Source organism: Sinocyclocheilus anshuiensis, unplaced genomic scaffold (assembly GCF_001515605.1).
Source record: "Sinocyclocheilus anshuiensis isolate Anshui unplaced genomic scaffold, SAMN03320099.WGS_v1.1 scaffold916, whole genome shotgun sequence".
In the NCBI taxonomy this organism is placed as follows: domain Eukaryota; kingdom Metazoa; phylum Chordata; class Actinopteri; order Cypriniformes; family Cyprinidae; genus Sinocyclocheilus; species Sinocyclocheilus anshuiensis.
The window spans coordinates 1,349,174-1,366,898 of record NW_015548264.1 but is presented as its reverse complement, the minus strand read 5'-3'; the positions used below and the strand labels follow the sequence as shown (position 1 = coordinate 1,366,898).

The 17,725-nt window shown below is 36.4% G+C and overlaps 2 protein-coding genes and 1 long non-coding RNA gene across 4 annotated transcripts in view; all 3 read right to left on the bottom strand.

Moving 5' to 3' along the window:
• Nucleotides 1-11,581, bottom strand: part of LOC107655598 (DNA helicase B-like) — a 12,547-nt gene extending 966 nt beyond the window's left edge. Inside the window, exons 1-13 of one of the 2 annotated variants that reach the window (XM_016443145.1) lie at nucleotides 11,297-11,581; nucleotides 9,949-10,315; nucleotides 5,544-5,773; nucleotides 4,384-5,439; nucleotides 3,327-3,504; nucleotides 3,047-3,188; nucleotides 2,746-2,882; nucleotides 2,176-2,260; nucleotides 2,018-2,077; nucleotides 1,634-1,865; nucleotides 1,300-1,455; nucleotides 578-1,207; nucleotides 1-163 (exon numbers count right to left, since the gene is read on the bottom strand). In XM_016443145.1, the coding sequence (XP_016298631.1) occupies nucleotides 35-163; nucleotides 578-1,207; nucleotides 1,300-1,455; nucleotides 1,634-1,865; nucleotides 2,018-2,077; nucleotides 2,176-2,260; nucleotides 2,746-2,882; nucleotides 3,047-3,188; nucleotides 3,327-3,504; nucleotides 4,384-5,439; nucleotides 5,544-5,773; nucleotides 9,949-10,090 (3,177 nt within the window). In that variant the 5' untranslated portion in view covers nucleotides 10,091-10,315; nucleotides 11,297-11,581 and the 3' untranslated portion in view covers nucleotides 1-34. Of the gene's footprint in view, nucleotides 164-577; nucleotides 1,208-1,299; nucleotides 1,456-1,633; nucleotides 1,866-2,017; nucleotides 2,078-2,175; nucleotides 2,261-2,745; nucleotides 2,883-3,046; nucleotides 3,189-3,326; nucleotides 3,505-4,383; nucleotides 5,440-5,543; nucleotides 5,774-6,037; nucleotides 6,392-7,304; nucleotides 7,570-9,948; nucleotides 10,316-11,296 lie in introns of those variants that run through there. The other variant, XM_016443144.1, reaches the window with a different exon arrangement.
• Nucleotides 8,095-9,926, bottom strand: LOC107655600 (uncharacterized). The gene is made up of 5 exons (XR_001630462.1): nucleotides 9,632-9,926; nucleotides 9,339-9,555; nucleotides 9,005-9,160; nucleotides 8,634-8,908; nucleotides 8,095-8,556 (listed from the first exon to the last, which is right to left on the bottom strand). It is a non-coding gene; the product is annotated as an uncharacterized LOC107655600 (long non-coding RNA).
• Nucleotides 11,582-11,828: 247 nt separating the features above from the next.
• Nucleotides 11,829-17,725, bottom strand: part of LOC107655599 (interleukin-1 receptor-associated kinase 3-like) — a 6,677-nt gene continuing 780 nt past the window's right edge. The window contains exons 2-13 of the mRNA XM_016443146.1: nucleotides 17,512-17,694; nucleotides 16,555-16,598; nucleotides 16,274-16,340; nucleotides 15,938-16,089; nucleotides 15,349-15,413; nucleotides 15,145-15,256; nucleotides 14,947-15,065; nucleotides 14,657-14,855; nucleotides 14,371-14,433; nucleotides 13,203-13,370; nucleotides 12,675-13,128; nucleotides 11,829-12,549 (exon numbers count right to left, since the gene is read on the bottom strand). Of these exons, the coding sequence (XP_016298632.1) occupies nucleotides 12,422-12,549; nucleotides 12,675-13,128; nucleotides 13,203-13,370; nucleotides 14,371-14,433; nucleotides 14,657-14,855; nucleotides 14,947-15,065; nucleotides 15,145-15,256; nucleotides 15,349-15,413; nucleotides 15,938-16,089; nucleotides 16,274-16,340; nucleotides 16,555-16,598; nucleotides 17,512-17,694 (1,754 nt within the window). The 3' untranslated portion in view covers nucleotides 11,829-12,421. The remainder of the gene's footprint in view (nucleotides 12,550-12,674; nucleotides 13,129-13,202; nucleotides 13,371-14,370; nucleotides 14,434-14,656; nucleotides 14,856-14,946; nucleotides 15,066-15,144; nucleotides 15,257-15,348; nucleotides 15,414-15,937; nucleotides 16,090-16,273; nucleotides 16,341-16,554; nucleotides 16,599-17,511; nucleotides 17,695-17,725) is intronic.

The following is a 17,725-nucleotide window of genomic DNA, read 5'->3' as shown; positions in this document are numbered from 1 at the left end:
AGCTTTGGCATGTCTGGTCTTGGCACTGACCATGCTAAGGCTGTTCCCTGTGAGAACATGAACTGTCTGGGAAGAGCTGCCTGCCGGATTTGGGGCTGGGACTGGTAATGGACAGAAGCTTCAGCCTTGAGCTGCCCAGCGGAGACTCTTCTGAAGTGGTTTGCTGGAGATGAGATGACAGAATGTTATGCACATTCAGCCAAAAACCTTTAGTATAGGACTTACATTTCCAATAATATCACATGGACATTCTATATTACACATTTTGAAAATAATTGGCAATTAATTTTTAAGATCTGACACATCAGCCCATTAAAATGATTATTTCTGCATATTCAATTGAGTGTTTGATATTACATGGACAACTGTTTGCTCTTTTTATTTCATTGCTTTGCTGCATCTTATTTAATTTATCATTTATTTGTGTAAATACATATTTCTTCATCATTGCACAATTATAATGCCCTTGCACCAATGTGCATGTGGCAAGTAAAGCTTACCGAGATCTTCATCTATCAAACATTTAGTAAATTTTTTGTTACATAATCATTTCCAGATGTTCTAGTGCATCCATTACCTTTGGTTGTTTAGTTGGTGTACAGCAGATGTCCACAGGAATGAACCGTTTAGAGCCCCTACTGTATTCATTCGAGGGAGAGCTGACTGCTTCTAACAATGGTGCATTTTCAACATGATTGGATAATTCGGATGCATTTTCATTCTGCACTTTGCTTGGCTCAGAGCAACTGTCCATAGGCGACCAAGAGTAGGCTTGACTGAATGCTACATCATCTTGTAAAGAGATATCGGACGTTTGATGGCTTCGTTCATTTTCATCCTCATAGAGGTGGCGTACACATGAAGGTCTGGAGAGCTTCGAGTGGTGGCGACTAGGGGTCTGTGAGGCCACTGGTGTGGACTGTGAAGGGCCGAAACCGTGGTTCACAGGAGTTTCTACTTGATTCTGACTGCAGGCAGACTGAGTCAAAGAGTCTTCAGGACCTTGTTGGGAAACTACGTTCGTGACGAAGCGGCATAATCGTGTGTTACGAGGGATGATCCATCTCTTGATGGCTCCTTCTAGATCATGCTCTCTACCCACCACATACACACGCTTCTGCCCACGTGTTACTGCAGTGTATACGTGCTGCCAGTTTTGAGCACTGCTGTCTCCAAGAACGTACACAATAGTTTCGGCCTCTGAGCCCTAAAGTGAGAAAACAAAAAGCTGCATGAAGCTGAGACAAATGCTGATGTCAGGTGTGAATGGGGCCATACATGAACAAAAAGGATCAGTACCTGAAAGGTGTGAATGGTTCTTGCCCAAGCATGGCGCAGTTTACACACTCTCTGTAGCTCCCTGTAGCTACAAGTCACCACGCATCCATTGTCATCATCTAGTGTCAGGTAGCGTATCATTTTACGTCCTTTTTCCTCATCCTCCTTAGTCACATCCTGTGATTGATGTAGAATAACAATGGCAAGTTAAATGAATCAATAATTACTCATGTGCTTTCTCAAAACCAAGCATTTAGAATTTAAAAACATAAAAATACTTTTTCTATTTCTCACGTCAGAATTTGGGGATTATTAAATGAAAACATATATAAATTGCTAAATAAAACATCAGTACATTTTTAATGAAGAAAATTTCCCCATTGCACAGTCGCTCTTTCTTCTCTTTCGTCTGTTCATTTTGAGTCTGATTTCCGGCATTATCATGGGAAGATCGAGCGCTATCTTGTACAGCTCTGGTAGTATCAAAGGAAGTCACTTCTTTCTTCTTATCATGGTCTGTGACGTAGCCATTCTTAGTGCAGCAGACTTTATCATTTGGTTGAAAGTTCAATTTGTTTTTGGAAGTCCTGAAATGAATGAAACTGAATATTAACACCAAAATATTTGCTAAAAATGTAACCTATAAAGCTGTGGAAAATTTAAAATGTTTATATTAACAAAAAAAGAAAGTGTCCTACTTATTTAGTTGTAATAAATCTAACTTCTTCTATTTACACACCTTGTAATATGTTGAGAATAATGTTTGCAACAAAGCTCATTGATCAACTCGCAGTCCTTCCTGTGAACAATAAGAACAGCAATTTTAGCTTCAAGATCAACATTTGCTGAAAAAGACTGTCATCTCAGCATAGCGTGACAAAGCGTAATCCGTCTTACCTCCTGAAAGCCACAAACTGTGACAATTTATGATCCTCCAGTCCAGGACCTTCCTTAAGTAAGAATGTAATGGCATCCTGGAGGTCTATGCAGCAAAATATGATTAAATAAACTTCAAATACAGACCTTTTTGCCCATTTGGCATTTCAACAATGTATTCGAATTCTAATTGCAATAAAGTTGCACTGAGGTGCTTGTGAGGAGTGAAATGTATTGAAGATGGCTGTGTAGCTTCTGGATTGATTGATTGATCTCAACCCAAGGTGTCGAATGGGTCACAGATGACAGGAAGTGTATTTTCAGGAACTATCCATTGAAAACCTGCAATATGCTAGACATACAGGAACCAAAATGTGATCTAAGTGTGTTTCTTTTGTTATTCTGATTGTATGGGCCATCAGGTTCACACCTTTACTGCATGAGCAATTGATGTGCTTCTGAGGCACAGTCACAGTGTAAATACCACACATCATCCTACAGTTCCAGCTTATAATAACGAAGTGTTATAAAAAGAATAAATGCACTAAAAAACATCCAAAATTTTCACATATTTCATAACTGCTCACTTACCAAATCTATCATTTTCACCACAGATTTTGACAAAAATGAACCTTTTGTCAGATGGCACTTTGGAGGGTCTCATCATGTTTACAGTGGCATCAAACTCCAGAGGACTGTAATATTTTTTTTTACCCATCTCTGAGATGCTGAAAGTTTATGGAAATAACAACAGTATAATTAATAAATTAATAAAGGTTTGAGTCCATATTACATAAACACACATACACACACAGCAGGAACTAAAATGAGGAAGTTTGTATAAATTTATATAACCCCATAAAACATTTAAGAATACAAACTATCTGCTCACAGTCCAGCGTTTCTGACGATGAGCTCAGACTCGGCACGATGGTTGGTCCGCATCTCAATAGCCCACCGGACCTTCCTGAGACCTTCAAACAGATCGTACAGTGTGTTTCCAGGCTCAATGCTGGGCAACTGTCTCACATCTCCTGCAGACACAAATAAATGTTTTTGTTTGTTTAATAGTAATACAGGAAGTTACTTAAGCTGTAGAATAATGTTGCCAATAAAATACATTTAAAAAAAGCCCTAAATAAGAAAATATTATGCATGCAATATGCCTTTACCCAAAAGGATGAACTTCTGGAGTTCTGCGTGTTTGGTAAGCATGCTGAGAATAGAGTGAAGGATCTGAACAGACACCAAGCTCCCCTCGTCGACCACCAGCACCTGCACCTTCGAGAACTTCCATGCCTGAGGATTTCCACTTGGATCTTTTTTTGTGTTCATGAAACTCCATAAAACCTAAAAGAAAGGGGATTTTTGCGTAATACACGTAACTAATACAAGGTATTTATAGCAACTGAAACAGATGTTAAAACAGCAAAAGTGCATTAACCATTGACAAACCTTGTACAAGTGTGACGTATGAAATGTATTCTAAAGTTATGTTGTTTAAGTAAATGTAAATGTTGTTTAAATCATGTAATTTCATGAAATATTATGTAGTGTAATGTTATGTATATGTAACATTGTTATGAAATGCAATGTTCCACTGTAAAAACAAATGTAATACAATAATTAACATTAAGTTCTGAAATTATCTATAAATCATATAATGCTGTGAAAATTATTATGTAGAGTAATGTTATGTATATGTAACAGTATGTTATAAAATGCAATGTTCCACTGTAAAAACAAATGTAATACAATAATTATCATTAAATTCTGAAATTATCTATAAATCATATAATGCTGTGAAATACTATGTAATGTAGTTATGTTTAAGTTAGTAAAGTTATATTATTATTATTACATTATGACATTTCATGTAATTAATGTAAAGTTTAAGACATGTAACTGTTAAAATGTTATGCAGCTGTGAAAGACAAAGTTGTATGTAAAGTTGTTATGACATGTTATGTAGTGTAAATATATGTTAATTTGTGTATTGTTATGTAGTGTACAATTTTTATGTAACACTGTTATCAAATGTTATGTTGCAGAAGTGTAAGATTTGAAATATAATGTCATCTATTGTTTAAACCATGTAAAGTTGTTATTAAATTGTATCTAGTGTATTTTTTTACTCTATGTTTTTATGTAATTTTAAATTTTTAAGTTATGTAAGGTTATATTAGGAAATTCTATGTAATGTAAAGTTATGTTAGGTTACGCAGATACCTGGTGCATAGTATAAGCAGTGAAACCGGTTCTCTTGGTAAGAAGTGAAGCAGCTCTTCCTGTAGGAGCAGTGAGGAGAACCTCTTCAGGCTTTTCATCACTGTCACTACCTTCATTATCTTTTTTCTCCCCGTGAACATCTGACAGCAGCCCATTACTGGACCCCTGAGAGTCATTCTGAAAGTCCTCACAGGCCTTCAGCACCTCTTCTCTGTCACTTGTCTGTTGCTCCATGGCCGCCTTAAACACCAGGCTGACCACTGTGGTCTTCCCACAACCACCCTTCCCACTGATCACGGTCACCGGGTTGGCGCACATCATTTCTGCTGCTCGCACTTGATCGGGGTCTAACTCTATAGTTGAGGGATCAATGTCGAAGTAAGTGGAGTCATTTGAGGAGTCCGAGTCTGAAGATACATTTTCCTCTTTAATGGTGAGCTTTGTAATTTCATAGGACTTAGGAGAATCACATGTTGTCATTTCTCCATTGTGGTGGACCACGCTTGAAGTACCAGGCTGGGGAAAAGCAAGATCCATCTGCTCAACCTTAACCTCCTGAACAATGTCATTTTGTGCTTCTGAGACTGACGTTTTTGCGTCAGCCTTAGATTTCCTTGAATGAGTCAAACTGTGTTTTTCACGGGCCTTCGCCCTTAGTCTATCTAGTTGAGCTTCGCGAAGAACCTCTCTCACATCCAAGTGGATCTTCCAGGGGTCTCCCTCAACCAGGCCTCTCAAGCATTCGGCAATGCCTTTCTCGTAGCCGAAGAGGTTCCGAAGTGCCACCCTGTCACCTTCTCTTTTAAGCACCCCCTGCTCCACAAGAAAACGTAAAGCTTCCCAGGCACCCAGATGTCCCGTCTCATTCGATATCTTCTTCTCCAGCAGCTCCCGGTCGGCGTATGTGCTACCAGTGGCTCTGCAGTGTCTTTTCAGTTCTGTATACAACAGCAAGGCATTACGTTGCAGCACTGGGATACTCCAAAATAAATGACAGAGCTTGAAGGCCTCCATTTGTGCTTCACACCGGACCAGATGTAATTCTTTAAACATGATCTGTTGAAAAAGTTTGATAAATATTCATATAAACAATACTAAATAATGCAGGAAATAAAGTAAGCTTAAGATTTAAAACCTAACAACCAGAGTAGCCATCTTACATAATTGAAGCCCAGCTTCCAAACATCAGTTTTAATGAGCTCCTCAAGTTTGGCCAATACATTTGCATTGCTTTGTTCTTGTGTAGTAGAATCATCTCGTTCAGAAGTTTCTGGCATGTGTTCCATCCTTCCTTTGTTTATTATGTCTATAAACTGGCCTGGCAGCAATGTTGGTAAGTATTTCATGATTTCAGGGTACAAGCTGGCAACTCTCATGTGTGTCCAAGCCGCTGTTTTGTTTAAAGAACAGGGATGTGATTATGATTTCAGTATCACTTTTTCATATTCATTATGCATGCAGAAGTGTATATTTAAGGTTCAGGCATCAGATTAAGCTCTAGGAAGTTACTTCAGGTCTGGCTGTCCCCAGGGTCTTCTGTGTCTTTGTTTTACGACAAAACATGTTTTGAATTGTTGCAAAATTGAATATTCTAACAAAAATCACTTTACGTGTCATACAAATTCTAGAAGTAAACATGGTATACATTTCCAACCTGAGCGATTGACTTTTGACTTGAGCTGTTCAGCCACAGCTTTATTCTCAGGAGATGAATCTTCAAAATCCTGCAGGATGTCCAGCACATTGACAGGCTCCACATGTCTGTCGTTAGGCAACCACTCCATAAACAGGTTAACAAAGTCAGGTTCTGCCCTACATGCTTTAAGAAAGAGAGACACAAGTGACCGGCCCTCTGTTCCCAGATCAGTGCGGAGTCTGTAGGAGGGGAAGCCTTTGACATAATTTTTGTGCCGGCCTTGGCGAATTGTACAGGTAACCTCCCACCAGGGATCATGGAGGGGAAAACGGCCATCAACCCGATACATCTTATTACCGGCCATGAATGGCACTGCAAAAGAAGATAAGACAAGCATGAGGCCTTTTGGTCCCTAAGCAAATACTATATGAATATAAACAAAAATAATACAAGTGACAAGAGTACAAATAAGCTTTACTTATCTTGAAAAAGTGAGACAAAATGACAAGTTGATTTGAACTGAATTTAGACATAACAGTGTGAATTGTACTAAACGTTTTTTATAACAACATTATCTGTAAATAAGATTAAATTTAACAGTGAAAACTGTAAACAGGCTTCTTTGTAACTACGTAACCTTTACACATGATTATGTTTTCTTGTAACAGGTAGATTGTACAATAAGATACCTGTAACAAAGTAAATAATAAACAAATCTATCACTACTGGCAGGTCAGTGATGTGCCATGCTTATTTTGGTGTTCACAGGTTATTCAAAATATAAAAAATGAAGAGCTTTTAAATACAATTGTTTTACAGTTTAAGAAATTACAATTACAATTTAAGAGAGGAAATTACAAAGTAAGCAAACATGTTTGAAAGTGAAAAAAATGTCATACAAGAAGATAACAGTCCACGGGGAAATACATTATGACATACAAAATACAAAAAGTATAACATTTCATATGTTTTATGATGAATACTTTTACCCCCAATTTACCTCATAAAAAACGGCATATGTAAACATGGATACTTTGTTTCTTATTACAATGCAAAATATAAACATGGTTTCTATGTTACCTGCAACCGTGTAAAACGTAAACATGGTTACCTGACTAGCAAAGTAAACTGTAAAAAACATTTGATGTATTTTCTATCCACAGCTATGTTTACTTGTTAAGTGTGATACTGTTGCAAAAACTGTTTCATTTTCTGACCTTGTGATCATTAAACAAATACACAACCAAAGAATAACAAATATTTGTTAGTAAATGTGTTGTTTCACCTTCTTTTGACGCTAGCACAGAAGATTTAAACATGTTTCCCCCAGATGAAACAGAATCCATCTCTTTCATGTCCAGAAACTCAGGCTGCGTTTCCTCTTCTTCATCTTCACTTTCTGAAACATCTTCTTGGTTTGATTGTACAATGTGACGTTCTGGTAAAATGTAACCAGTTATGGTTTTTAATCCAGCGGTGGGACTTTGCAGCGCCATGTTTGAAGATTTCGACAGTTCGCGGCTCATTTTCTTAACTCGTGACTGTAAACAGTCAACAATACCCAAATCGCATTACGCCAAAATAAAAGTCCAATCAGTTTATTTGCAGCTTCCTGTCAATGTAATCACTAAACTAACAAGTCAAAAATAAACAGAAGTGTCAGGCATATTATTCAAAAACTAAAATGCATTTATAGGAATAGAGGAAAAAAATAATTTCATTTTTATTTATTAGTTGCATGCAAAACGTATTTTATAATATTATAAAAAAAGGTTAAACAAAAACTAAATAAGCCTATATTAAACTAATAATTATATATGTAATTATTATCATTTTCTTTCTGGTCCCAAATGTAATCTTTCAAGCTCGATAAATCTGCAGCTGCAACTTATATTTTTTATAACAAACCAAAGGGAGAATAAAAATAGCACAAAGATAATAACGTGAACGAGTGTATTTGAAATGTGATTAACACAGAAATCAACATAAATTATTTTAATCATTCTTAATATTTATTTAATGTTCATTGTGACTTGATAATTGTGCTGAAATGTCAAGTTATAATAAAAAATAAAATAAAAACATGCCATCAAAAACAGTTTGAATATCCAGTCATTGTAATAAAAAGCATAATTCAAACTTAACACAAAAAAACTCACATGATTAATATTTGGAACATTATAAGCATATAATTATCACATGCAGGAATATTCATATACCTGGGGGAGACAGTGCCAATCATAATGTCAATAGCATAATCAGTTATACAAACGCATTCTTAAGACTACCTAATTTCAGAACGTTAACAATAATAAAAAGAAAATTGATTATATGATTACTGAAATAGAAATAGTGCAGAGTATTAAATCGTTTCTTTCAATTTACAGCATATTTGTTTTAAAGTCAACATCCTGAGACTTTGTATTTGCACTGGTTTAAATTAGATCTTGAATTAGGAATTGTCAGGGAAGCTCCTTGCTGTGAGATTTGGAGCTTCAGCTTGTGCTTTCCAATAGAGGCTCTTCTGAAGTGGTTTGCTAGAGCAAGAGTAGGTCATAGGTTAAAAACAATATCAATGTACTTTTGATCATTTACAGATGTTTTACTCTGTCACCTTTATTAGTTCGCTCTGTGGCGCTTTGAGACTGGACTGCAATCAGACTGCGTGAAAGAGTCTTCAGAATCTTGTTGGGCAACAATCTCCTTGACACGGCCACGCAATCGCGTGTTACGAGGGGTGATCCTTTTCTCAATGGCTCCTTCTAGATCACGGTCTCTACTCACCACATACACACGCTTCTGACCGCGTGTCACTGCAGTGTATACGTGCTGCCAGTTTTGAACAAAGGTATTCAAAAGAACGTACACAATTGTTTCAGCCTCCGAGCCCTAAAGTGAAGACAAAACATGATTAGAGACAGATGCTAATACTAGGTGTTAATTCTTAAACAAAAAGCATCCAGAGTGTATGTGTGAACTGGAGACCTGAAAGGTGTGAATGGTTCTTGCCCAAGCATGGCGCAGTTTACACTCTTTCTGTAGTTCACTGTAGTTAGAAGTCACCACACGGCCGTTTTCATCATCTAGGGTCAAGTAGTGTCTTGTTTTGCATCTTGCTCCCATATCCTCCTCAGTTACATCCTGTGATTGGATGTAAAATATCATAAAAATGCAACAATCAAATTCATGTAATTACTCTAACTGCTCACAAATTGATGTCAGTTTACTTTAACATCGGATATTTCAGATTAAAGACTTTTTGGCATTGTAAAAAAACCCAATAAAACTTCAAATCAAGACATTTTTCCAAACACTTCACCGCTTTAATGAAGAAAATTTCCCCATTGCACATTCTTTCTTGTTTCATTTTCTTCTGTTCATTTTTTCTTTGGGTACTTGGAATATCTTGGGAAGTTCCAGCAACATCATGTGCAGGCTCTTCTTGCATGTTCTCATTATCTGTTTCTGAGATATAGCCATTCTTTGTGCAGCAAACTTTATCCCCCACTTGAAAGTATATTTTATTTTCATGAGTCCTAACAGAAACAAAATATGTATACAAACTGTTAAAAAGGGAACCAATAAAATTGAAAGTATTATGATTTTACTTACTTTGTAACATGACCTGAATAATGCTTGCAGCAAACCTCATTGATCAACTGACAGTCCCTCCTGTAAGCAACAGCAATAATTCTAGGTTACCATTCATTTGGGACTCAATTACATTTGTTGCGATGCAAGTTATTTCCCTATAGTGGCTAATGAACTGGAAGTCTCGCCCATAAGCTTACTTCAGCATTTAAGAACAAGGTGGATAGATCACTTCAAATACAATCTACTTAAGCAGACGTTGGAGTGGTCCTTCAATAAGTTATTGAAAGTGCTAAATTGTTCTAAGTATTATGAAAATATATGATGAGTGGTCCAACCTGAGTTAATGACATTTGACTTGACCTCTTTAGCCACAGCTTTATGCTTTGGTGCTGAATCGTCAAAATCCTGCAGTGCATCCAGCACATTGATAAGCTCCACCACGTGTCTGTTTGTGGACAAAAAGTCCATAAAGCTCATAACAAACCCCGGTTTTGCGCCACATGCTTTAAGAAAAAGAGACACAAGTGACTGGTCCTCTGAACTCAGATTGGTGTGGAGACTTGTAGGAGGGATAGCTGGAGGGGATGGTAGAAAACTTGCGCTTATTGCCACGGCGAACTGTGCAGGTTACCTCCCACCACGGATCACAAAGGTGAAAACGGCTCCTAACCCTGTATGTCTCATTACAAGCCATGAATGACACTGCAAAAGATGAAAATGATTTACAATTGCAACAGCTTAGTCTGTCTTTCAGGTATGAGATGCAACAGCAAGAGAATTTAACATGTAACAATGTAAAGTTTATGTTACTTTTACTTGTAAAAGTGTACGCTCTAAATATAATAAATAAGTTTCTAGGCATAGGAGAACTAGGCAGTTGCCTAGGCCCTAGGGCACCACCAGCTGAAGGGGCGCCAATGAGCCCCTCAACTCCTCCATTAACATGGTAACGTCATTATTTAGCAATAATTATGCTAACTACGTTTTACCTTTTTGTCTTTTCTTAATGTTATCAAAAAGACAGCAATCAATAATCTAAATATTTAGGCCTATTGCATAATATACATTTAAAAAGATGAATAACGGCATCAGCAAACATTCATCTAGAAAACAATAAAATATGGATAAAATGTAAATGTCGTATACCTCTATCTGAAGTATTTTAAATTATCAGACTATAATACGAATCAAATGCATCATATTCCATGAGTTTAATTGTAAAAAAACGTTTAAAACATATTGGGAATGTCATTATAGACTTTTTTCATTTACAGAATTACATGGCAAGGTTTACTAAATTCATATTTGTGCATCGAATTGGTTTGGTATTTGTATTCGTTTGGTAATTAATTTAATGTACTTAGAATGTTAAGTAAACTAACTAAATGGTGGTGGGGGGGGGGGGGGGGGTGGACGGTTGACCAGAACTAAATAACTACAATTAAGTAACTTATTTATTTAGCATTGAAAACGTAACCGATTTTAAGTTTTTAAAACAACTCTTATACGCTGAACCACCACACATTTGTGTTGTTACTATGACAATCGAAAGACTTCAGACAAAAGACTGCAGTGTGAATATATATTTCATTTAGCCAAAAATTGTTTAGTTAGGAAACAAATGGGTTAAACAGCATATAGCTGCTTTGAAAGTTTGTCTGTTTATTAGTTAGCCTAATATACCTTCTTTGGACGCCGGCACGGAGAACTTAAACATTTTTCCTCCAGATGAGACAGAGTTCACCTCCTTCTTGTCCAAAAATTCTTTTTGTATTTCCTCTTTTTCATCTTCGTTTTCTACATCGTCATCCACACCGTTTGACAGAATGTAACCAGTTATGGTTTTTTCAAGCAAGGTACTTCGCGTTCGCAGCGACATTCTGTGTGTACTTGATTAACTATACGTGTGACTGATTGTAATCACTGAAATAGAAAATAATCATGACTAGTGAGGATATTTTGGCGCGTGATGTCATATCCTATATTTCGCAGCACTGTCCGAACGAATTTCGCAATGCTCGAAGTCTAGTGTGACCGATAATAATTAATTTGGCATGCAAATACAGAATATTTGTTTTCTGTGTTTATAATTGCTTTTTGTTGGAATATATTCATGTCTCGCTTCCCTGTTTCTGTATGTTTCTACAAGTTTTGTAATAAAAAAAAAAGAAAAGAAAAAAAGTCTAGTGTGGCCGCGGAATTTTATATTCCCAAAATAAAAGTCTCCGTAAAGTTTAATTTGTTTCTTTAATTATGGTTTGAACATTGTACATTATTTTAAACATCTGTACGTACATAGATTAGATCAAAAGCCCCTTGTGTTTCCTCAATTAATCCAGTCGTCAAAAACAAACGTACAGAGAGCTTCACTGAAGCGTGGAGATTTGTAGGCACTATAAGGAAGTGGGAACACCGGGAAGTGTTTCTGACAGATCGTACTCTTTGAAATAATTGCTTTAACGAATTACAAAGAAGTAACAGGCTAAAATAAACTATTATCTCTACCCTCCAAAGTGACAGTAGTTGCAGGTCTGCGTAAAATATATTGTGGTTAATATTTTTAATAATTTTGGTAGTATCCTCACATCCACTTTTTATCTTCTTTTTAATGTTAAAAACTCAGTTTGAGAATAAGTTATGTATATTTAGAAGCAGATAAATATAGAAATACAGTTAAAATATCTTCAAATATTTTTAAAAGCAGCACAAACAAACAAACGTTCAAACAAAATGAGCTCCAACACTCCCCACTGCTGATAAAAATCACAGAGTGAATTTTTTTGTGGAGATATCCAACCTATTGCTGAATCACTCTGACTTTAGCGAAAGAAGTTCTTCCGTTTTTATTAACCCCTGGTTGTACAGATTAATTTTATTCCTTATTTTCTCTTTTGCTGGATTTGAGATGCCATTCTGAGAGGGCTGGGCATCATCGTCTGAAAAAGAAAAATATTGGATATTAATTCTGAACCTGCTTGAACATAATTTAGTTTGTACTGACAAAGAAGTTTGACACTTCCTAGACAGATTTCCCTGTGAATGCTCCCTTGCCTCTACTTGCCTAGAGTTACATATAAAACAGACTGACTGAAGCCATTCGCACAGCAGTCCTCACACCCCTGGGCTTCGGTTCCAGTGCTACAGCTACACTCCACAGGCCAGCTCCCATATAAGTCCAGGCGAGCTGCAGAGTCTGACTGCAAACTTTGTGATGCTGAAACCACTCTGTCATTTTCCTGAAGACATTCCCTGAGGGAATGCGACAAGTTGGGATCTCCAACACTCAAGAAAGTGACCTCAGACTGGCTGCACTCACAGGGTTCTGTCAGATTGGGAACTCTGTGAGGTTGCAGTTCCTCCAGTGGGCTGTACATTTCATCAACTTCAATGGGGAAGCTTAGACGCGGACTGTGGCCATTGTACGGCTGCTGAAGAGGGACTGTATCATCTAGAGTGTGCGGCTGGTCCTCAGGCAGTGCAGGCATGGGAAGAAGTTGGTTTAGTCTCTGAAGCACCTGAAGAGGAATAAAATTAAGTTTATATAAGTTTATACGTGTACATGTTTGCATAAATGAGAATATTTACAAACCATTTCCATGCTCGGCCTGACTCGCATTTTGCTGCCTGTGCACTCTAATCCGATTCGGAGCAGACAAAGTGCCACAGCAGCAGGCCAGTGCTCAACTTTGGGATCTAAAAACCGCAGACAGGCATCCACCGAGCCTTTTTCCTCAAACTCTGAATGCAGTACATCTCTCTAAAGAAATGCAATGGCATTAGATAGTGAAAGGCAAAGTTCTGTTATAAATTATATTCAAGGGATAGTTCACCCAAAACTGAAAATTCTGTCATTAATTACTCACCCTCATGTCGTTCCAAACCAGTAAGACCTTCGTTCATCTTTGGAACACAAATTAAGATATTTTTGATGAAATCTAAGAGCTTTCTGACCCTGCATAGACAGCAATGCAACTACCACATTTAAGACCCAGAAAGGTAGTAAAGACATTGTTAAAATAATCCATGTGACATCACTGGTTGTTATGAAGCTACGAGAATACTTTTTGTGCACAAAGAAAACAAAAATAATGACTTTATTCAACCATTTCTTCTCTTCCGTACCAGTGAACACGTGTCCACGACAGTACCACGATTATTTTAATGATGTCTTTACTACCCTTCTGAGCCTTGAACGTGGTAGTTGCGTTGCTGTCTATGGAGGGTCAGAAAGCTCTCTGGTTTTATCAGAAATATCTTAATTTTTGTTCTGAAGATGAACAAAGGTCTTGCGGGTTTGAACAACATGAGAGGGAGTAATTAATAACAGAATTTTCATTTTTGGGTGAACTATCCCTTTAATGTAAAGTATGAATTATATCAACGGATTAAAAAAAAACTCAATGTAAAAAAAAAAAAGTCATTAAATAATGAAATTATACAAATAAAATGTAATGAAAATAGTAATGATACTATTTATAATTAAATAATATTACAATTTAAAACAAGTAGTAGTAATAATAATTTTCATTTGGATATATTTTAAAATATCACTTATTCCTGTGATCATTACTTCAGTCTTCAGTGTCACATGATCTGTCAATCTGTCTCCAAGTTTCTTGTGTATGTATATATATATATATATTAGGGTCAGATATTTGTAAAATTCATTTTATTTATATGACCACTTTAAAGTGATATGTCTATATTGTTTTGGCAAGTAACATTTTTTATTCCTCAAGTAGATTCTTACTTCTTACCAAAAACAGGCTTTTTCCTGACTCTTGTTTCACCTTCTGTCCAGTACATGTCTCTAATATAACCTACAAGCATAAAAAGAAAATTTAAAAGAAATGTAAGGGGGGGAAAAAAAAGCTGAATTATGTTGGGCCAATCATGACAGGCCAGTAGTAAATGAGAAAGACATTTTAATAGCCAGTATTCTGCAGCTGAATCATTAGCATTAAAATGCAGACATAAATCTTTATTTGTACAAATTGTACCTGGCTCCGGATATCATTTTTTTAAACAGGATGCTGCACTCACCATGCCAAGGCTGTACACGTCAAGTTTGACTGACAGCTTGCCATCACGGATGTACTCCTCTGGGAGATAGCAAAGGTTGCTATGAGAAGCTGTATCCATGACTATAGTGCAGCTCTGGTCGACAGAGTGAGGTCTGAGACAAGCTAATCCAAAATCTGATAATTTGGGCTGCAGGTGCTCATCCAAGAGTATGTTTGAACTGTAAACAACACAACACAAAACAAGCAATGTATCAATGTATCATCTTCACTGGGCATCTAGAAGCTGTAGATATGGCTTCACACTGGCACCTCGTAATGTTTCCACAAATAACCATGCACGGTTGTGCAGTGTGTAGATGGTTGACTGCCTTTGCGGTGCCTTTGATGATGTTCAGCCTTTCCTGCCATGATAGAGGCCTCTGAACTTCCTGTGACAAGAGTATAAAAAAACTTCAACTTTAGACTGCTATGATAAAACATGTTACAGTTTGCTGGCAGATGATTTACCTCATGAAGTCTGTGGAACAGTGATCCGTTATGAAGGTACGGATAAACTAAACAGAAGCGATCTGCTTCTGAAAAGCTGCCCCATAGCTCCAAGATATTAGGATGCTGGTAGCTAAGCAGACAAAAATGAGATTCGTGGAAAAATGATAAACACCATTTGAAAAGTCATTGGAATATGATCAAGCAACCATTTACTGAACCTACAGTTGTAGAACTTCAATTTCTTTGGTGAATTTTTCCCACAATGCCTTCCAATTAGCTTTGTTTCCCTGTTAAAATAATACAAAATGTGATCAGTGTTTTTCAAAACAGCATGATATATGTATGTGAAATCAGATATGAATTAGTTAGGACCTGTACAAAAACTTTCACAGCAAAAGATGTTTCCCCATTTTCTATAGTAAAATAATGTCCAGCAATTAATTAAATAATTAGTACATTATTAGTGGTAGTAGTAGTATGTTCTTGTATTTTTTATTATATTATTTTATTATTAATATAGAACGATTGCCAGAAAAGAACATACAATAATATAATGGAAGATGAATGTAATAATAACAATAATAATAAACAATTTTATAATGGTCTTTTATTTTTTATTATATTGTTTTATTATTAATATATAATAGAACAATTGCCAGAAAAAAACACAATAATAGAATGGCCGATTAATGTAAAAAAAAAAATTAAAAAAAAAAGTATGTGAAAATTAACACTAGGTCAGTACTTGCTCTGCGCACAATTTGTAAAAAGATGATTTGCGTAACGTTTTGAGATATTAATAGACTATGACCTGTTTAAAAACTTTCACAGCAAAAGACCTGTTTCCCCATTTTCCGCAGTAGACCTCGGTGAATGCACTTGCTCCGATTTTTAAGTCCTGGTGGAAATGTCTCGTTCCCTCTATGACGTCATTATATGTGATGAAATACTTCTGTTTTTCACCTGAGATGGACAAATAAGGTTTAATCTCATATCCTTATGAAACCACTCAAAGTAAAAATGGAAATTTCCACCTAATATCTATTAAGACAGTTACAGTTAGTACTGAACACAGCTACATGTACAATAATGCTAACTGACACAAACACATGTGAAAATCAATTTTAAATGCACTTGTACAAATTACCTTTAACAGAAACAGACTCTGGATTAAGAGGTGAGATTTGACAGGATTCCTCAGTGTTTGGCAGATGCTGAATAAAAAATTAAAAATACAAAATACAGGGTGATTGTGAAAACATAATATCTATACATAATGTAACTAAATAAGTAAAACCAAAACTGCTCATTTAGCGACTGCACATTTTTTTGTATTCTAACACACCTAAACCAGAATAAAGTCAAGCATCTGACCAGCATCTGCTTTAAAAATCTGTAGGTTGATAACAGAATCAAAAAAGACATTACCGTGGCAAAGAGAGTGGGCGAGGATGACTTCAGCATGCAGGAGTCTAGAAAATAATTAAATATGTTTGGTTAAGGTTCGTTATACAGTGGTTTCATAGCAGTATCACTAGCAGTTTCAGTTGTGTGCCGATTAATTGTGGTTTTGCGGGTGATACGATTGTTAGAACTGCACTGTGGTTTACATGCACAGCTGTGGTTATTTAAATCACATGTTTTGTTTTGCTTCACTACAGTTCACGGCATATTTAGGTTTGTCGGGTTCCTCTTTAAATTAAAATATACTTTATAATAATGCTATATAGTATAGATACTGTAGCTTCTATGACTTAAAAGAGGAAGCTAAAAGGAGGCAGTAAAATGTAAACAACCCCTACAATAGTTTCCACCTATATATTACACTGTAAAAAAAATAGTTTCAACTTAAAATAATTTGTTACCTCACTGCCTAAAAATGTTAAATTTTGTCAACTTGAAGTTTTACGTTACTTAATGTTAAGTAAGTGACAACTTGGATATTTTAATTGACTTAAACTTAAATTTTAGTCAGCAGGGTAACAAATTATTTTAAGTTTTTTTACAGTGTAGTTACTTACTTGCCACTACTAATAAAACAATAAATTATACTGTAAATTAGGGCTGCACGATAAATCGCATGCGATATTTAATGCGCATCTTGTCAGTAACCCGCAGGTGATGGAGATTTACCGCTGATTACAGAACCGTCTTTACTGACAAGATGCGCATTTAATATCGCATGCGATTTATCGTGCAGCCCTACTGTAAATGATACTTTTCAGACTCTTTTTGCCTTTTAAAAATATTTATTTATTTAGTAAATTACTGTCTACAATAAGTAGAGTAGCTATTTTGGCATAGCCAACAGTTAGCATGGTACTGTACATTTTCGCACAGGGAAACACAACAACCAGAATTAGAGTCTTACGATGAAGATGTTACCTTGTGATTGGAAAAGACTCCTGGCTCGAGCGTGACCCATCTCATCCAGAACCTTCAGCAGATCCCCTACAGTTTTATTCTGCTGGGCCCACAACCACATGAGCTCTTGGGTCGGACTTTTCCCAGCAGCTACGTACATTTCAACGCATCTCACTTCCAGCTGACTGGGAAGGATGTGAGTAGCTGTGAGGGATCAAACGGTGATGAGGAACAG